The sequence below is a fragment of the Calypte anna genome, chromosome 10, assembly GCF_003957555.1.
Source record: "Calypte anna isolate BGI_N300 chromosome 10, bCalAnn1_v1.p, whole genome shotgun sequence".
Lineage (NCBI taxonomy): Eukaryota > Metazoa > Chordata > Aves > Apodiformes > Trochilidae > Calypte > Calypte anna.
Window position 1 is genome coordinate 3,009,106 of NC_044256.1, and position 13,197 is coordinate 3,022,302.

Sequence of the window (13,197 nt, forward strand, 5' to 3'; positions counted from 1 at the left end):
CCCGCACAGAGTGGGGGCACCGAGACCGCCCCGCAACCCCCCAAACACCCCGTAACCCCCCGACAAACACCCCGTAACCCCGCACACACCCCGTAACCCCCCAAACAAACACCCCGTAACCCCCCCGACAAACACCCCGTAACCCCGCACACCGCAACGACCCCATAACCCTGCACACTCCACAAGCACCCCGTAACCCCGCACACACCCCGTAATCCCGCAAACACCCCGTAACCCCACATACCCCACACACGCACCCCTGCACTCCGCAGCACGCTGCACGCTCCCAAACCCCACACAACCCCTCAACTCCACACACCCCAAACCCTTCACACCCCAACACCCTGCACACCCCCATATCCCCTCACACCCCAAACCCCTCACACCCCAAACCCCTCACACCCCCATATTCCCCCACACCCCAAACCCCTCACACCCCAAACACCCCAAACCCCTCACACCCCCGGGCACTGGGGAGGCTGCACCCGCAATCCTGGGGTCAGTTCTGGTCCCCTGAAGATCAGAAAGAGATTGAGGGGCTGGAGAGTGTCCAGAGAAGGGAATGGAGCTGGGGAAGGGTCTGGAGAACATGGAGAGGGGTTGGAGAGTAAGGAGAAGGTTCTGGAGAAGATGGAGAAAGGGTTGGAGAAGATGGAGAAGGGGTTGGAGAGTAAGGAGAAAGTTCTGGAGAAGATGGAGAAGGGATTGGAGAACATGGAGAAGGGGTTGGAGAAGATGGAGAAGGGGTTTGGAGAAGTTGTGAGGAGTTGTGAGGGAGCTGTGGGTGCTGATCCTGGAGCAGAGGAGGCTGAGGGAGACCTTGTGGCTCTGCCATCCCAAGAGGAGGTTGGAGCCAGGGGTCGGGTCTGTGTCCTTAAGAAGCAACAGGACAAGAGGGAACAGTGTCAGGGGAGGTTTGGGTTGGAGATCAGGAGCAATTTCTTCCAGTGAAGTCCCCATCCCTGGGGGGTTACAAAATGGTGTGGGCTGGTGCTGCGGGACAGGGTTTAGCTGTGGCCCGGGTGACCTTCAGGTCCCCAGGAGGTGACAGAGAGGGAGTGGGGCAGCCCTGCCATGGGGACAGGGTGAGGCCTGGAGAAGAGGAGGCTCCAGGGAGCCCTTCAGGGACCTCCCAGTGCCCAGCAATCTGGAGAAGGACTTTTTATACGGACACACAGCAAATGAACAAGGAGTGATGGCCTTAAACTGGAAGAGGGGAGGTTTAGAGGAGACAGGAGGGAGAAATCCTTTCCTGTGAGACATGGGAACAGGCTGCCCAGGGAACCTGCTTCCATCCCTGGAAGTGTCCAAGGCCAGCTGGGATGGGGCTTGGAGGTGTTCCTAGTTGGAACTAAGTGCCCCTTGAGGTCCCTTGCCACCCAAACCAGTCCGGGATTTTATGATTCTGGGATCTTACAGGTCTTTCCCAGCCAGCACACTCCCATGTTTCTGTGACTACTGTCACACCTCCATCAGCTGTCACCTCACTGACACCCTCATCCCCCAGTTCCCCTCAGCCCCATTAAAACCAGCTTCCCCCCCTCCGAAGTTTTTGTCCTTACTGGGAGGAAGGAGTGGGTGGGATACTGGGTCTGGAGTGCAGCTGACCCCTCCAAACAGGTCCTGCTGGAGACCCAGAGCTAATTAAACTCAAACTAATTACAATAGAGGTCAGTGACAATAAGGTGACCGAGGGCCAGGCAGGAGGAAGGTTCCCCTTGCAGCCTGTATACAAGTCACCAAATTAAAAAGCTCCTGAATTATTCACCTGGCCTTCATCTCCCAGGGAGAGGAGGAGTCAAATATTGACTTTTTTGCACTTATTTTGATGTCATCCCTGTGTCTGGGATGAACTCACCATACACAGCTCATGCCATGGAGCACCTCAGGGCAGGGACTTGGGAAGGAGCACACTTTGCAGCAGAAGAGAGAATTCTGCCAAGATTCCTGGTGTTCTCCCCATCCCCTTCAAGCATTTATTACCCCTGTCATAAGCATTTATTAATAAGCATTTATTGCCCCTATACTCAGCCCTGGTGAGGCCACACCTCGAGTACTGTGTCCAGTTCTGGGCCAACCAGTTCAGGAAGGATATCGAGGTCCTGGAGCAGGTCCAAAGGAGGGCAACCAGGCTGGTGAAGGGACTCGAGCACAGATCCTATGAGGAGAGGCTGAGGGAGCTGGGGGTGTTGAGGCTGGAGAAGAGGAGGCTCAGGGGAGACCTCATCACTCTCTACAACTCCCTGAAAGGAGGTTGGAGCCAGGGGGGGTTGGGCTCTTTTCCCAGGCAACTCTCAGCAAGACAAGAGGGCACAAAAGGTCTCAAGTTGTGCCAGGGGAGGTTTAGGTTGGAGATGAGAAAGAATTTCTTTCTGGAGAGGGTGATCAGGCATTGGAATGGGCTGCCCAGGGAAGTAGTGGATTCTCTGTGTCTGGAGCTATTTCAAAAGAGCCTGGATGTGGCACTCAGTGCCATGGTCTAGCAACCACAACGGTGGTTCAAGGGTTGGACTCGATGATCTCTGAGGTCCCTTCCAACCCAGCCAATTCTATGATTCTATGATTATTTGTGCCCCAGGAAAAACTTCTCTCTGGAGCAAGAGTGGTTTCCTAAGCCCCCAGGCTGGTCCCCGCTGTGGTGCCAGGGATGCACAGACCCCAGTTTTCCATAAATCGCCTTATTCTCTGTATAACAATTCAATAATTTGCCTTTTATTTTTATTTTTTCTTAGGAGAAGCTACACAAAGCCTTGGAAGAAACCGTGCTCCAGGCTGGGGCAGATAGAGGAGATGGTGAAACACATCCTTCTCTAAGGCTTTTTTTTTCAGGGATAGAAGAGCTTGTCCTGATTTTTAGTGAAATTCTGAACTGAGCCAGAACTCACCATCACCTTTCCACAAACCCCAGCTGAGGCTTTGCCTTCTCTAGACACACAGGGAGAGGATAAAAGCCAACATCCTCAAGCACCAAAATTTCTCCACTGCCACTGGTGTCACAGTTCTGATGGTAAAGGATCCACCAGCTCCCATCCCACAGGAACAATCCCAGATCCAACAGACCAGAGTCCGGTTTTCAAGGATGGGAAAGAAGTGTGAGGTTTGTTTTCTCCCATTAAAGCTTTTTCCCAGTGGAACAAGAACCGGGGAGGAACTTCAGCAGCTTTATTTATTGGGTTACAAATAGTATTTTTGGGTTTTGGTGTTTATTGGGTTACAAACAATTTCTAGCAGTTTCTAGCCCAGCGTGAGGATGGGTTTCACATGGATACAAATAAGCAGGAATTGCTGATCCATTTGCCATGAGAATTCACCCTCATGCTGGCTGAAGCTGACAGAAACATAAAGCAAGGCACCTCCTCCAGCCCTCAAACCCTTGATCCTTTGAGTCTGGACATCAAAAATCTAGTGTTTGCTTTAAAAAAAAAAAAGCCATCAAGCTTTAAAAAAAAAAAAAAAAAAAAAAGAAAGAAAAGAAAAAGCAAATGCACAGTCTGAAAAGCAGGTTTTTAGATTTTTAATTTCTTTTCCCTAATAGGCTGTCACCAAGGATTGGTAGAAACGCTCAGGATTCATTTCATTAGTTTCTGTTCAGGGAACTGAGCACTGCAAGAGTGCACCCAGAGCAGGTCCCGTGGAGCTGGGTGGTGGCACAGGGACAGTCCTGGCTCAGCACCACCTCAGGAGCTCTTCAGGAGGCAGCAGGAGCTGCGGGCTGTGCAGACAGCTCTGCTAAACCAGCTGGAGAGGCTTCTGCTCCGTGGGAAAAGGCTGGGCAGGCTCCTTGGGGAGGGACCTGCAGGCTGGTTCTCATGTGGCAGATGAAGAGAGTTGCTGGCAGCAGCTCTGGCTCTGCCCGTGGCACCTGATGGGGTGAGGACATCAGCCCTACCAACATCAGCCCTACCAACATCAGCCCTACCAACATCCCTAACAACATCAGCCCTACCAACACCTCTACCAGCAGCCCTACCAACAGCCCTACCAACATCATCCTTACCAACATCCCTACCAAAATCCCTACCAACAACAGCCCTACCAACAACAGCCCTACCAACATCCCGCACTGCTTCCCCCAGCCCAGAGCATCTTTCATAACCACGGGGCAGGAACCTCCCTAGGAGGGGTGAGGGGGTTGGACCTCTGGTGAGCGTTTCTGTAGGGAAGGGAGGTGACTCCAGGGATGGGCAGGAGCCCCACAGCGCCAGCTGTATCCCTCCCCACTGGCATTGAGAGGGGATGAACAAGCCTCCAGTGAAGGGAGACAACGAGGGGCTGTGCTGGCTCCTCGAGAGCGTTAGCAAAAGCAGGCTGAGCATCTTCTGCAGGGCAAGGCTTCCTCCAGCAGCTCACAGAGAGCTCTTCGTGGGGAAACGCTTCTTAACCTGGAAGCACTCACATTTCTTGTATTTCATTGTCAGTCCGTACTGAGGGGTGATGTCCACCTCCTTCCCAGGGTGGAGGCTGAATTCCAGCTGCTGCAGCACTATGGCCAGGAAGAGGAAAACCTCCCACCGGCCGATGGTCTCCCCGACACATCTCCTCTTCCCCAAGCCAAAAACCAGCACTTTCTCACTCTCTGCCTTGCTTATTTCAGTCCTCGCAGCGTTGAGGAACCTCTCGGGGTTGAAGACTGAAGGGTCCTTCCAAAGCTTCCTGGAAGAGAAAGGAGAGAAGCCTGAGGAAGGTGTTTTCAGCCACTGTGCTGAAAAAAGCCCAAAAACCACCCCTAAGCAACTCTTTGCAGAAGGGGATCATTGTAATCCTTTCTGATTTCACCATCCAAAACACTTTGGCAACCTCTGTCCCTGATCTAAACTTCTTGTGGTGCATCAGACCCCATCAGCTCAGTTTATTGAACCCTCTGCATCAGCCCCAGGTTGGTGTTTGCCCCAGCAGATGCCAGGCATGGGTTAAATTTAGGGTGAAATAACCCAACATCCAGCAGCCACCAGGAGAGCACGGGAGCTGAGCAGCTGTTCTAAAAAGGAAGAATGAAGACCCAAGGGTTTTCCTACTTTGAATCCTCCCAGCAAACCTTCCCAGCCTGTACTGCTGGGAGGTGCCAGGTGGGATTTTCCACTGCCTTAGCTGAGAATTCCTGCCTGGAGATGAGGAATCCTCAGTCAGTGTTCCCACTGCAGTGCTCCCCAGCATGTGGAGCAGCAGGAGGAAAATCTTGTGTGATCTTTCTCTGCTGGTGGGATACAAAGGTCTTGAGCTTCTGATCCAGAATACCTGATCTGGGAGTAAACTTCTGTACCGAGCCTCAGCCAGTTTACTCCCACCCTGGAAGGGTCTGTGCTGTAGAGCAGTGGAGGAGGAAGATGGGGCTTTGGTTTCCAGGTCCCCTCCCATTCCCCAAAGCTGTTTTTCAGCAATAGTTTCAGGAGCCTATTGAGTTTAACAAGAGGCAGGGCAGGAGGGTTTTTGTCCTCAAAAGAGGGAACCAAACTGTCCTCACTCAGCACATCCAGAGCTGTCGACCTGGATCACAAGGGCTGCTTGGCAAGAGGTTCTGCCCGTTCCTGATTATTCAGCAGCCCGAGCTGCCAGCCAGCCCATGGATGTGGGAAGTCCAGTGGACATCAACACATTCCTGCCCTGACTCTGGCTGAGCCCTGGTGTTAGGGAACCAGTCACCAAGTCAACCCAGAGCAGCTCCATGCCCAGCAGACTGGGCTCAGCATCAAACCCACATTACTCTGAGTCCAATCTGCCTTTTGCTGCCTTCACACCCTGTTCAGCTTCCAGGATGTTGCTCTAAAGGAACAGAGAGAACTTAATACCAAGCAGAGCTGTCACGGCCTGGAGGAGCAGGGAGGATTTGGGCTACTTACTCATCGTGGTTCACTTGCCACTGGTTGACAAACACACAGGTGCCCTTGGGGATGTAGTAGCCGTTCAACACCGTGTCTTTGGTTGTACTGAAAGAAACAGAGGAAGAGGGGAGAAGGGAAGATGAGACCCACAGCTTTACAGTGAAACAAAGCTGGGCAAGTCCTCAGGGGCACCTGATTTTCAATGAACTCTTAGGACTGGCTAGGAAATAGCCTGTATTTGGGAGATGAAATTGGCTTGGTTCACACTTTCCCTCAAGCAGAAAGATTCTGGTTTCAGGAGCTGTGATGTGGTTTCTCCCAAGGCAGGGGGAACCCCACAATGGTTTGGGTTAGAAGGGACCATAAAGATCATCTAGTAAGATGGTGTGGAGCCAGGGGTGTTTGCCCCCACTCTGCCAGCAAAGGTGTGTGAGTGAAAGTGCCCTCAAAATGCAGGATTTGTCCCCAGGACAAGTATAGCCACCAGAAAACCACTCCCCAAAATCACCTAAATAATGCATCTGCCACGCCAGCCCATACCTGTGTGGGATGGTGAAGGGCAAGAAGGAGGAGTGCCTGAACATCTCCAGGATAAAAGCTTCCAAGTAGGGCAGTGAGCCCCGGTCTGACAGCCTTGGTCTCCTCTCCTGGCCAATGGTCCGGTCTGTGGGGGGGTGAAAGCAGGAAGAGGGTTGGGAGAGGCTCTCACTGGGAAGGTTTTGGCCCCAGAGGAAGCAAGTTGATGAACTCACCTAGTTCCTCCTGGATCTTCTTCTGGATGTCAGGGTACAAGGCAGCGTACATGAGGCCCCAGGATAAGGCAGTTGACACAGTGTCAAAGCCTGGATAGATGTAAAGACATTTAGTAACCAAACACAGAGAGGCAAGCAGCTGTTTACAGATCTTGCCACTCCAGTTGTTTCTCTTGGAACAGTTCCTTCATCACTGAGAAGCCTCCTGCTCTGATCACCACCCAGGAAAGCACCAAAAAGCCCAGCAGCAGCAGCTCCCAACACCCAAACACAGCCAGGGGCTGAGCCCAACTGCTCTGGCTCTTCCCCCCAGCCTCTCAACAAAGTGGTTTTCCCCTCAGAAATGTTCTCACCAGCTCCAAAGAGGTCATTGACGATGTTGATGATCTTCTCATTGGGAAGGGAGACCTGGGCAGCTTCCCCTGCACTCTTCTCCTGGCAGTGATTGATCAGGGAGTCTGTGATGTCCCGGATGTGCTCCTGGGGAAGTGACAGTGGGTCAGGGACACCGTGGACACCCGGGGCTGGGGGAAAACCTCCCCGACTCAGTGCTGGCTCCTGGGGGGTTAACTGCAGATGGGAGAGCTCCGAGGAGCTTTCCTGGGCAGAACTGGGGGGCCAGGGAGTCTCCCCTTCTCCCCACTGCCAGGCAGGCAGCACCTCTGACACTTGCAGACATCTCTACCCACGTCCAAGAGCATCCAAGCCCTTACCTTGTCAAAGCTGGTGTAATGCTCCTGGACAATTTTTTGCACAAAGAAGCTGAAACGCCTGTTGAGGTCCTTAAAGAGATGCATGGTGCGGTTGGGAAGGTACCGGAGCAGGGGGATGAAGTCAGCAGGGTTGCCAGAAGCCGCCGCGTCCCCAACTCGTTGTTGAGGTTGACGATATTGAGCAGCTCTTGGTCACTGTGCTGGTAGCGCTTGCCAAAGCAGATGGCAGAGATGACGTTGGCCACAGAGACCACCAGGTAGCGACTCAGCTCAAAGCTCTTCTCCTTCTCCATCAGCTGCAGGAGCTGGGCGACCAGGTAGTCGGCCTCCTTGGAGACGTGCTCCTCCAGGAGGCAGGTGGAGGAGGAGGTGGGGCTGGGGGCGATGGAGAAGGTCTTCAGGGCGTTCTGGGCCAGCTTCCTGCGCGCTCTCCACACCTCCCCGGAGTCGGGGCTGAAGGCCAGGCTCTGCCCGTTTGAAATGTACTGGAAGCTGTAGAGGTCAGGGCGGCCCATGAAGTCTTCTCCTTGCTTCACCAGGGCTCGCTTGATGGTGTCCAGCCCGCTCAGCACCAGGACGGGACGGGTGCCGATCTGAACCCGCATCACGTCCCCGTACTTGTGGCTCAGCCTGGTCAGGACCAGGTGTGCCTCCTTCCTCAGCTCCAGCACGTTGCCGAGGATGGGGAAGCCTCTGGGTCCCGGGGGGCTCTTCAGCCCCTGGGGCACCTGCTGCTGGAGCCACTGGATGAGGAGGAACACCAGGCAGAAGGCGGCAGCTGCCAGGAGGAGCTCGGTGGCCGAGACAGCACCTTGGCTTCCCACCAAGGACATGGCAGCATTCATGGCTGCTGGCATCTAGGAACCTTGGTGAGAAACCAAAGAGATATCATGAAGGGGGGGAAGGTCCGTGGGGCACCTGCAGTTTCAGATGCTCTTTGGCAGAAAAGCTGGGTTTAACTTCTGACCCAAAGCTGTGTCAGTTCTCTGGGCTTTAGGTAACAAAAGCTAGCACTGAAAAGCAGGAGTTGTATTGGCCAGGAAAGAAAAGAAAAGGTTCCAGAGCATTTTCTCTGTGTGCCAGGATAGAAACTGTCCTCTACAGGACCTCTCTTGTACACTGCAAAGCTTTTCCAGAGCTCTTGACCATGGGAGAGCTGAACCTCCTGGTCAGAGTCATCTGGTTGCTCTCCCCCAGCCTCTGCCCTCTCTGTGTCCCTCACCACCATTCCACCTGAAGACCCACGGCCCAAAGAGCTGACCACAGCTGGAGTGGGATGCTGAGCTTCAGCACAAGGTGAAGACCCTTCCCCAGACCTGGGAGAAGCCTCACGAATTCCAATGAGTGGAGAGGGAGGAGCAGGACCCCCCACCACCCTGCTGCAGGCACCCTGCTCCTGGCACTGGGGGAAATCCCTTGGAAACCTCGACCCAGGGTGAGAAGAGCCTGGATATGAAATCCCACCTCCCCTCAAGCATTCTAGCAAGGTGCTACAGCCCCCCATGGGACACCCGGGGCTGGGGACCTGAGGAGCCTGGGGGGCTGTTGGCACCCCTTGGTGCAGCCCAGCTGGGACCCCCTCCCACGGACACCCAGGGTGAGAGGGGCTGCAGGACAGAGATTCCCTGCTCCTCCAGAAACCACCTTCTGACAGCTCCGAGAAGGATGCTACAGGAGGTCTGGGGAGCCAGAGAGGGGGATGCACACCCCGCAACAGAGCACCCCCCGACTTTCCATCGCTGGGGGTCCCCGGTAAAGTTGGAGGTGCCCCCCCACCCCTCTCATCCTGCGGGCAGAGCCGTGCCCGGCAGCGAGCACCCCCGGGGGATCTCACCTGGGAGAGTAGCGGTGAGGTGGGGCCCGATCCTCCCGGCAGGTACCCCGCTCGTCCTGCGCTCCTGCTTTATATGCATCGCCTCCCGCCCTGATTGGCCCGGCAAGCTCCCATCACGTGACCGAAGCCTAATCAAAGCTGACGTGTGCCCAAACTTCTAACTAACTTTCCCGTACCCCCCTCTCCGCGGTGCCAGGAGAGGGGCCGCGCAGCCCTCCCGCCCCATCACGGGTGGGCGGGGGGAGCCCCGCTCCCCTGCGTGGATAGGAGGGAAGAGGGGAGGAAGGAAAGGGGGGGGGGGTCCCGACGGGTCGGGCGGGGGTGTCGGTACCCGCCGTGGGTTCCAGACCGGGGGGGTCATCGCGTGCGAAGCGGGCGGATGTTTGGGCAACCCGCACCGCCCCCGGTCACTCCTGTCACGCTTACTGGCAGGATCTTAAAGGCGCCAGTCCCGCGCCCCCGTCCCGTCCTCCCTTTACCCCCTTTAACACCGACCCCCCCAAGGCAGTGCTACCCCCATCCTCCCTCCCCGCAGCCCTACATGCGGGCACCCGGCCTCGTCCGACCCCCCCCGCCGGTGCCTGCGGTCCCGGGATGTTCTCGGTGCCGGAGCCGCGGGGCGAGCGGCAGCGTGGGAAAATCGCCCCGATGTGCGAGGCGGGGGGCAGGAGGCGGGGGGAAGGCACCTCAGGCCTCCCACGAGGCCCCGCGAACACGCAAGGCGGAACGTGGACCACCCACCCACTCCACCGCTATCGAGCCCTCCGCCCCCCGCGGGCCGGACGGGGGGGGCTCGCCCGGTCCCGCCGCCAGTGGTCCCGGACCAAGCAGCGGGAAGGCAGCCGGGGGGGGGGGGAAACTCCGGGGCTGTCCCACCCCCACCCCTCGTCCCCTCTTCTCTGCGGGGCAGCTCTGCTGGCCCAGAGTCCCGGATCGGGTCCCCGTCGGGGAGGGTGCGGCAGGGCAGCCCGGGGGTCACGGCCCTCGCTGCCCCAGCCCGGTTAAAGATTGTCCAGGTTTGCGTGAGAAGCGGCCGTGTCCATTGTCACCCCCTGTCCCCTGGGGACAGAGCGTCCTGGGGGGCGAGGTGGCATCGGAACGGGGCAAGGGGCGCAGTGGGAGATGGGGGGCACGTCAGGTGGGGGGTGCCCGGGGAACAGAGGTGGAGCTCGGACTTTTCAGCTCCAGCCCTTCCCATCCTTGGTCCCTGTGGGGTGACAGACCAGGACAAAGGAAGGACAAGGGGCACCAGCTGCTCCTCAAATCTCATCCTCTCCACCCACACCCCTGCCCCTTGCCCAGCCACAGCTGGATGGGAGAGACACTCGGGGGTCCCGCCTTGTCGGGGTGTCCCGAATTGGGGACATCGCGTGCGAAGGGGCTCTGGGCAGTCACGCCATGGGTGGGTGGGGGGAAATGGCTTTTAAAGGACCAGGGCGGTGGCCTCACCTTCAGGAGCCTGGCCCGGGGTCAAGGCGGCGCCGCAGCAGTTCAGGATCATCCCCCCCATGTCTGACGGGGACTGTGAGGGGTCCACAGCACAAAGTGCACCACCGGGGGTAACGGGGCTTGGTACCCCCTCCTGTGGGGTGCTTCCATCACCGGACAGCATCCCCACCTGCCACTTGTGTCCCCCACGACAGGACGCAATGTCCCTGTCCCCCTACAGCCACGAGGAGGGGGGAGGTCTTCCACAGTGGAAAAGGTGGGGTCTCAGTCGTGACACTGCAAATGTCCCCTTTTGGGTCCAGAGACACTGCTCCAGCCGTCCCAGGCAGGGCTGTGCAAATCCCCTCATGCTGCCTTTCCCTCCGTGTGCCTTGGGAGAGGGTCTGCTGGGGACACACACACCACGCGGGACACCTCGAGGTGACACCCCTGGCGGGGATGTGTCCCTGCATGCTCGCACACACCGTGGCATCTCCTAGGACACACAGAGGCACCCAGGTCCCTCCTGTCACCCCACCTGTACACACACCCACACGGGTGTGTTGCTTGCACGCACACCTTGTGCGTGGAGAGCCGACACGCATCCCCTCTCCCTGTCCTGCACACACGGGTGTCCCTGTCCTCCGGTGGGCACGCACAAGACGTGTAAATACAGATGTGTAAATAGCTCAGGCTGCAAATGCACACACAGCACGTTTATGCTCTCGCGTGGATGTATTTACACGTGTTCACGAGCACACGAGCTCTGCCACATGCCCTCGGGCACCACCGTCCTCTTGCTCGCCCGCATCCTTCCCACAAACTTGGCAGACCCACCAACAAACCCACCAGCAAGCAGCCCGGGATCCCCCTGCCCAGGGAGATGCAGCTGGGTGCACCCAGGTCCCACCGGAGGGAGGCAGGGGACCGACAGCGACCCTCCCGCTGTCCCACTCCTTGCGTGCGGAGGGCTGCAGGAGGGGCGGTGGCCGGGGTGGGAGCCCGGTGCCTCTGAGGATGTGTTTGGGGCGTGAGGCTGCCTGGCACGCAAGGCAGAAGCTCATCGGGAGGCACCCAGCCCTGGCAGGGCTTGGCACTGAGCATGAAGGAGGCTGGGGCCGGGGGGGGCCGGGGGGAGAGCATCCCCTCATCCCCGGGCTGAGGGTTAGAAGCGGGGCAGGGGGGTCCTCTGCACCCCAGGCACCCTCCCCAGCGGCTCCAGTGCTTTGGGATCCAACGGAGCGGGAGAGGCTGATGTGGGCTCCTGATCAGTGCACGGCCATCCCGATTCCAGCTGCAGCCTGGAGGGGGTAAAATCTGCACCCCCCACCCCCCGTAGTGGAGCTGCGGGGAAAAGAGATGCCGGGTGGCTCCAGGCTGTCCTGCTGCCGGGAAACCCCCCCTGCCTCTCCCCGAGCTTTCCCGGGCTGAGAGGCAGCGCCTGCTGAAGCCGGGGCTGGAGGTCGGCAAGGTGCCTGGCAATTATCGGGAGGTGTATTAGCAGCCAGGGTTTTGTAACTGTCCTTGCCAAGCGTTAATGAGCAGCGTCATCGCCATTAATGAGCCTGATTAGACCAGATGTTGAAAGCCTTTATTAAATATTAGCTCAGCCTTCACTTGGGCCAAATTCCCACTGTCATTTTCAAAGGCTGAAGGAAACTCAGGTCCAAACCCCAAAGCCCTGGCTCGTTCCTGCTCCTCCAGCTCATCCAGCCTGCACTTCCCAAAGCCCCAAATTTTGCCCCGGCCCGAGCAGCAGCTCCTCTTTCTCCCTCATCTCCTTCTTGGCTGTGGTCAGAGGGATGAGCTGCCCCAGCCTTGCCCTCCACTGCTCCTTTCACCTCTCCTATCTCTGCCACTCACCTCCACCACTCCTTGCCCTGTTTGCCCCACAGCAGCCAGGGGAAATGAGCCAGCCGCCTTCTCACGCAAGCCTGGGCAATCTTTAACCTGAGCCTGGCTCTGCTGCTGGGCCAGGAGGTCCTCTCACCACCAGTCCTGGAGCACGGGAACCTGCTGGATCATTCCCTGGGATGAAGAGGGCCGTGACCCTGCGGATACCTTGCTGCAAACACAACCCCTCACTGCTGGAAGCAGAGGGAACCTGCAGCTCCCAGCACCTCCAGAGTGGTGGCCAGGGAGGTGACAGCCCTCTCCATGCTGGAACCAGCCTCGTCAGCCCAAGGATGGGCTTTAAGGATCCCACAGCTGGCATCCACAGCTCAGAGGGAAGCGAGTGTGTCCCCTGATCTGCCCAGGGATTAGGTAGCCCCATCTCCTCCTGTGCTAATGGCCTGAGCAGGAGGAAAAGTCACAAATTGTCCCCCCAGAGTCTGTTGGAGCTGAGGAAATACCTGCCCTGGTTCTGTGGGGTGGCTGCAGCCATGCTCAGCCCTGTTGGTTAATGGGCAACTGCTCCCCAGGGCTGCCAGGCAGTGACCCCCTTGGAGAGAAGTGCTCGGCTGTGCCATGAAAGGAGCACAGATGGAGTCCTGGCATTCCAGGTGGCAGGAGAAGGTGGTCTAGGTGGCAGAAAAGTCTCTCCTCAGCTTCCCAGGCCAGGTAGCTACCAGCTTCCTCTCTGCCACAGGGATCTGCAGGTAAGACACAAGGAGCTGCAGTTTTCCATCCCTTATTGTGAACAGACCATC

The 13,197-nt window shown here is 57.4% G+C and overlaps 1 protein-coding gene across 1 annotated transcript; it reads right to left on the minus strand.

Annotated features, from left to right (window-relative positions):
• Nucleotides 1-4,129: 4,129 nt before the first annotated feature.
• Nucleotides 4,130-9,220, minus strand: LOC103537666 (cytochrome P450 1A4). Its single transcript, XM_030457201.1, is given in 8 exon segments — nt 4,130-4,653; nt 5,838-5,924; nt 6,360-6,483; nt 6,572-6,661; nt 6,925-7,051; nt 7,285-7,439; nt 7,442-8,149; nt 9,119-9,220. Coding segments are annotated over 7 exon segments (1,590 nt in total). The 5' UTR covers nt 8,142-8,149; nt 9,119-9,220; the 3' UTR covers nt 4,130-4,346.
• Between the last annotated feature and the right edge of the window lie 3,977 nt (nt 9,221-13,197).